Genomic DNA, 7,038 nt, shown 5'->3' on the forward strand with positions numbered 1-7,038 from the left:
AAACAAAGATGGCGGGAATTGATATCCTTGGCATCGAAGTTTTGTTGATAATATTCAACATGTTGACTCTTCACGACAAACTAATGGCAATGAGGTAAATATGCACTTTTTATGTTTTTTTTGTTGTTTATGGGTATCCAATGAGGGAAGTGGTAAACCGATCTCTGATGGTGACTTGAAATAATATTTGATTAACTTGGTACATAGATTGATTTTTTTTGACTGGTCAGTGTACTTCAGTTATATTTATAAATGCGCTTTTATGGGCACGACAGACCAAGACCAGCAAACTTGACCAAATCCTTATGCATTGACCACTATACAGAAAGGGATAGGAACTCTGTAGATAAATTATATATTAATTGAATTGCAAAATTATTACACATTTTGCAATTCTGAATTTGTAATACGTTATCAAAAACCACATTTTGAAAGTATTCAACGACGGAAACGTTTACAATATAATCATAAAGTTGAACAAAATGGACAATTTTGCTATACAGCAGTCTCATTTTGTTCCGCCTTTGCATTCATGTGTATAGGAAGACCACTCGCTATGCAGAAGGTCACATACTGTCTTTAAGCTGTTATGGCAGCGCGGAGGTGGTCACGTGCGTATTTATAAAAGCGCATTTATAAATATAACCGAAGTACACTAATGGTCAGTGAACAAGCTTAAGCTGCTTTGATCCGGCTTAGCTAGGTCAGACCTAAACGGGCTTATGCTGCACAGACAATGTGAGAGGAAGAACAAATAATGTTAACTTACTGACGCTGTTCCTTCATAATTCACTAGATTTGCAGCTAATGTATCTGAGAGAATAAGCACAGCATTGAGCTTTGAGATACTAATGTCTACTACTTTCGTGTATAAAAAATAAGAAGAAAATTATATAATCATAAATAAATTATATTACTAATTCCTGATGGTAAATGTTAAGATAATCTGGTTGTTACAATTAGGTATGTGACTACTAACCAATGCTTTTTTCTTCATATTCTGTCTAGGGTCGAAAGAAGATGGTACAACATAATAAAAACAAGTCATGCGTGGAAAGTCATCAACTTTTGCACAATATATACCCCACAAAATAGTCTTATTTTATCTGGACAAAGCAACCACTTTAGGAAGAACAACAAAGTATGGCAACTTTCTAAAAATGAACACGATGTCTTTACATTTATCACTTTATATGCTGGTGTAGCGTTGCGAGAAATCCGACTTTTTGCTGTAAGTTTCGATATTTTGGAGTTTTTACGGACGAATTGCCTTAATCTGCAGGTTCTGGACTTTTCCCGCGCTGATAGCCATTGTCTTTTTACGGCTGACGAGGTAATGAAAATTGATTTCCCACCAAATGTTAAAGCCATTGGTGTGTGTCTTCCTGGAGGGTTTTGGTGGCAAGGAGTCAACAAACAAACCGAGTGGAAATCAATGAATAATGAAACTCGTTATGCTGCTTGTAGACAAAAATTACATCAAGCCGAAAGACTCTTATCGCGTCTTGCTAAATGTTCAAACCTACAAAAGGTTAGGCTGAGAAGTGTTGTCTTGAGTGTCAGAACAATGCAACATATTGTGCAAAATACAAAACTACGAGAAATCGATCTATTGACATGTATACCATATGAAGGGAACGATTCGGAATCGACAATAGAAAATGTGTTATTTTATGGTGACATGAAAGTGTATGACGTTGTCTTGACCAAATCTATCGGTACCATGACATCTATAACATCCTTTACACTTGTCTTAAAAGCTAACATCACTCCAGCCGTATTACATAATTTCTTACATTGCATCAGCCAATGGAAGAATCTTAAAAAATTGGTTTTAAAGTGGGTAATATTTTCAGAAGCAGCGTTTGAAATTATGATATTAGGATTGTTGAATCTAAACACACTTGAACTTGAAGGGAGATCTATCACCTCAAATGTGGTCGCTCTTATCGGAAAACACCTGACGAAAATCAAAGTTTTACATTTGAAACACGGGAAGTATTCAACAGAAAGCGTACGTACATTACTTAATCATTCCTGCTTGGAATCGCTTGTTCTTATGGAGCCAAAACCTTACAGAGGTATTATAGGTATACTTAAGAAAAGGGCATGGCTTCTGGAAATATATAATACATTGGTGTCTCTTCTAAAGCTGAGATCTGTTAAGCTCATTGGGCTACATTTACCAACCATGCATAAGCAGGAATTGTTACAGTTACCGGTTCTTGAATCGGTTGACATTGAAGTCAGTGAATCTATTAGAGAGTTAATTAAAGATAATATCGTGGATTCAGAGGAAGAATTCAACCGTGTCAACTGCAACTTCTTTTGTCACGGCTACTACTATGGTGACACATTCTTCAATTAAAAGCATCTTTGGGGTGAAAGTGCGTATTGTGGCTGGCGAAACAATAGGTCACAGCAGACGTGGACTAATTCTGCATAAATCCGGGCCACGTTATTTCTATGAGATCTGCTGCGCATTCAAATTGCATTGTATTGCATCGTAATTTCATTTTATGTCCATGCTAATTATGTTTACACAACATGAACTCACGTGTTTTCAAGCAAATTCGCCGATAAAAGGTGATCAAAAGCGATCGGAATGTTACAAAAGTACAGATCGCATTCAGCTTACTTCATATCGATGATCTTTGGAAAAATACGGCATAATTTGCCATGGTGCTTGCGGAATGCCATGCAGTAAAATACTAAAACGTTGCGGCAATTCATGATTGACAACTAAAAATCGGCTTGTCGTTCGTATCCTCCGCTATCAATTTCTTATCCACTCACTAGTCCTCACAAAGCTTTGCGTTCATTACATAATGTGTGGAGGCAAATTGCAATAAGTACAATGAAATAATGAGTAGGGCGGGCTCCGGTGCGGGTTTATATTGTTCTCCAAAAAACAAACCCGGAAGCGCTACATATGGCGCTCTAGCTGAAATACAGCAAGATAATGTAAGATAGTAAATGTAAATCTGTATTTTAGCTAGCGTATCTTGAGGTAGGTCACAGGTCATAAATTTCAATGTAATGTCATCTATTGGTCTAGTGTACAGTGCGTGTCAAAATAAAGTAAACAGTTTGAAAAATGCCAGAAGATTAAAAAGTATGAAGTATATAGTCAAAATGCTCTTCATAGCTGAATCAACATCTAGTCCTCCCTCAACTGTAAAATCAATACCGTGTGACCATTAATAAGGTAGCGGTTCTTTTAAAACTTTAATTTTAATTTAAATTTTAATGTATACCTATAGACGAATCCAACGAGCCATGTGATGGTCAGAAATCAGTCGGCCATTACTGGGTCCCGTCTGCACAAATCTGGTGTTGTTACTGCCCAATTGGGTGGATTAAATCCGCTTAAAAATCGATGTTGAATTGTATTGTGTTGTAAACTTTCACCATTCTTTTGTCTACGTGTAACACCGGTGATAGACTGCAGTTTAATATCCCCGCCAAGGCTACTTCATTTCACATTTTTAGGTGGAATACGCCGTAGAAGTGACGTCATAATCGGATTAACTACCATAGCAATAGATGAATACAATTGTTGAATAGACCGCCCTGCACTACAAGCAGATTGCACTAACCACCTGTGTATGTCAGCAAACATAGATTGAATACAATACCGCTCTTTTCAAAGATATTCGTCTTACAGGTGTGAGTGATCAGTCTTTCTTTGACATCTATGGTTCAATGCATCGGTAACGCGTGAACGTTGTAATGCAGGGCGGCATAGTCAAAATTGTATCCATCTATTGCTATTGCTATCAAAACGCTCAAAACGCTAATTCCAGATCCCTTAATCACCTCAATTTACCACGATGCAACCAAGCGCAACGTTTCATTGTAATGGGACCAGGAATAATAGACAAAGGGATAGGCATCCTAGTCTGCTGCCCTCATTCGAAATATGTATCCTAGGTCTAGACAATTGGCGGATTAGCGGCCATTTTGTCTTCGACATGATTTTATTCACGTGTCCTTATACGCTGGCGAAGTTACGTAATAATCGGATTAACTACCATAGCAATAGGTGAAAACAATTTTTGAATATACCGCGCTGCACTGATACGTTCACGCGGTACCTCTTCATTGAACCATATCATGCTGATTACTTGCACCTGTAAGATTAATATCTTTGAAAAGACCAGTATTGTATTCAATCTATGATTGCAGACATACACAGGTGATGAGTGTAACCTGCTTGTAGTGCAGCGCGGTATGTTCAAAATTGTTTTCACCTATTGCTATGGTAATTAATCCGATTAATTACGTAACTTCGCCAGCGTATACTTAAGTACACAAATATATAAGTTAATAGGTTTACAATATTAAAATTAAATTCTAAATATACAATATATTCTGTAGTAAATCGATCAAATGACGGTGATTAATCAGGTATTATATGCTTGATAAAATTAAACTGTCTGACCAGCTAGTATTCTCCTCCGCCGTCAGTGTGATTCCAGACACTCCACGTACCGTGTTGCGAAGGTGGAGGAGACTAAAGCTGTATTGACAAACACGCATGCGTTAAAAAATATGTAGCCTAGGTCGAATAATAGCGTGACGTAGTTTCCGGCATTGTTCCTATGCACTTTCACCCTCCTGATGGGACGTCTCTCTGTCTATAGAGGTTGTGCGTGACATTATTGATTGGCTCCAAACAAAGGATTTGAACCGGTGTCCTTCACCGTAATCATGGCGCATTGCAGTCTATTCAATCAAATGTTGTCATCAACCTATTTGATTGTAGTGCATTTGTTATGTGTGGAGATGAACTGTCGCGGTAGATTGCAATCATGCTTTTTTGAATGCATTTGAGTAGTCCGCCATACTTACGGTATGATATATGCACAACCTCTATTTCATCACGCCGGTAGAGTCAGCTATGTGCTCATGACTTGTAACATGAACGAGATCAACAGCGTTACACAATAACTAAGGTAAGAAAATATCATGTTTTATAATTTGTATTTTATATGGGTTCAAGTAGGGGTAGGTACTCAGTTCCAATAATTGAAACTCCCCGCAAGTTCCAACAGGTGCTGGGGGTAGTCGGGATTATGCACTTTCAGTTTCTCACGCGTTTGAACGGGAATTGGATTGCGTACTTTTTCGATGTCTAGTGAGCAAATTTCTTCAATATTTTGAGAAAATGATGTCAAATTTTCTATTCTATATTGTTTGGTAATAATGTCTTTTGCCAATAGTATGTTTAAAGTTGTAATTTTGTGTTTTTGATCGCAAAGATCGGATATTTTCGTTCCCGATTCGAATTCTGAACCCTTCGCAAGGGTGCCGATTTCAGCAGAACTTTGACGATAATTTTGCCTTTTGGACACTAAAATGCATTCGATCCTTAATTTTGTTTCAACCGAGTCTTAAATTAGCAAGCACAATAACGTTGGTACCACTTTTATATACATTGATAAAATTTTAAACATTTTTTCAAGTTTCTAACCGGCGCAAATCGTTAAGTGTGTATTTCCCATTGACATCCAAAATGGGAAATACGAGTCTGATGGACATAGGAACGGCGTCCATGAGACTCAGCGAGTCTAGCTGGGGGTGTGTTTGTATGTGTTTAATGTGCATTCACATACACACTTAGCCGTCGGTACGAAGAAATTGTTGCTCCGAAAATGATTGCAAATTACACATTTGTAATCATTTTTCACCACAAAATATGATATGAAAACACAGGTGATGAATGTATGAATATATGGAGAGGTGAAACAGGTTGTTAATTATTATCAATATTAATATTTTGCGACATTTATAATGAAAATAATTAACACTGTAGACACCCTATGGCACCTTCTACAACTTGAGAACAAGTCCTCAAACGTTCGAAATTTGTAGTTACTACAACTGGGTAAGTACTATACTTCTCTAAGGCCACAGCACTTTGTATTTACAGTCTGGTTAGACCGAATAATCAGTCCCAATACAAAATCTACTTACTGACATTAGTCTGGCAGGCAATGGCCCATCCAGAGGGCATCAACAAAAGCGCTAATTTCCTGCTGGTAAATTTTTCCTATTCATTTTAGGAAATTGTAAACAAGAAGTCTAGCAACGAATTTGCTCACCGATAGCTTCACATTCGAAGCTAGAGACCATCGCTAAAACATGACACAGTGTAAGGCAATGGTCAGTCATTTATCTATTGGTCGTTAGGCTAAAATTAGTCAGCTAAAACGGCAAATGTATTTTTTTAATTTTTTTTTTTATATATATATTTTCATTTTTGCCGTAAAATCATAACATTCTGAGCAGTTGTAGTAACTACAAATTTCAAACGTTTGAGGACTTGTTCTCAAGTTGTAGCCTGTGCCATAGGGTGTCTTCAGTGTTAATTGTTTACATTATAAATGTCGCAAAATATTAAAATTGACAATAATTAACAACCTGTTTGACCTCTCCATACATTCATACATTGCTCACCACATCACATTTTGTGGTGAAAAATGATTACACAAATGTGTAATTTGCAATCATTTTTGGAGCAACGATTTCTTCGTACCGACGGCTATGTGTGTATGTGAATGCACATTCACATACAAACACATACACAGCACCTGTTGGAACTCCCGGTCGGAGCCGGGAGTTTCAATTATTGGTACTGCATTCTGAGACATATTTTGAAAAAATATGCACTTAATTTAATACTCGCATTGTTTAGGTATCAAACAATGGATTTTTTTGTATATCCAATGTGTAAATCAACCACAATTTTATACTGCGTACTTTTGAACGCTCGAAAATGACATCTTAATTCAAAATCTAGTTTGAAAAAATCTTTTTTGAAACGGCCATGGCCTTATAGCATTATTTTTTCAGCCTTATGTGACTATCATTTGAAGACTATACATCCTCTGGGGAGCAGTTTCAGACAATAGCTTGGGATTATTGGGGCAGGGATTATCTTTCGAATCCTTTCATGACCACTGAAGCATAGTCAAGGACACCGCGCAAATTGAAAGACTTGTCGCTCGCGACAAAAGAATGTCAAAGGTCATA

General features: G+C 37.2%; 1 protein-coding gene across 1 annotated transcript; it reads left to right on the forward strand.

Annotated features, from left to right (window-relative positions):
- On the forward strand, positions 1–2,413 carry LOC140140277 (uncharacterized). Its single transcript, XM_072162064.1, has 2 exons — positions 1–94; positions 1,009–2,413. The coding sequence occupies exons 1-2, from the start codon at positions 9–11 to the stop codon at positions 2,366–2,368; spliced, it is 1,446 nt and encodes a 481-aa protein (XP_072018165.1). The 5' UTR covers positions 1–8; the 3' UTR covers positions 2,369–2,413.
- The last annotated feature ends 4,625 nt before the right edge of the window (positions 2,414–7,038 follow it).

Source organism: Amphiura filiformis, chromosome 19 (genome assembly GCF_039555335.1).
Source record: "Amphiura filiformis chromosome 19, Afil_fr2py, whole genome shotgun sequence".
NCBI classification, from domain to species: domain Eukaryota; kingdom Metazoa; phylum Echinodermata; class Ophiuroidea; order Amphilepidida; family Amphiuridae; genus Amphiura; species Amphiura filiformis.

Excerpts from the sequence above, each read along its gene's own strand:
- LOC140140277 (XM_072162064.1), top strand. The coding sequence starts at position 9 with ATGGCGGGAATTGATATCCTTGGCATCGAAGTTTTGTTGATAATATTC. Across the intron at positions 95-1,008 it reads GACAAACTAATGGCAATGAG|GGTCGAAAGAAGATGGTACA; the intron begins GTAAATATGCAC and ends TATTCTGTCTAG.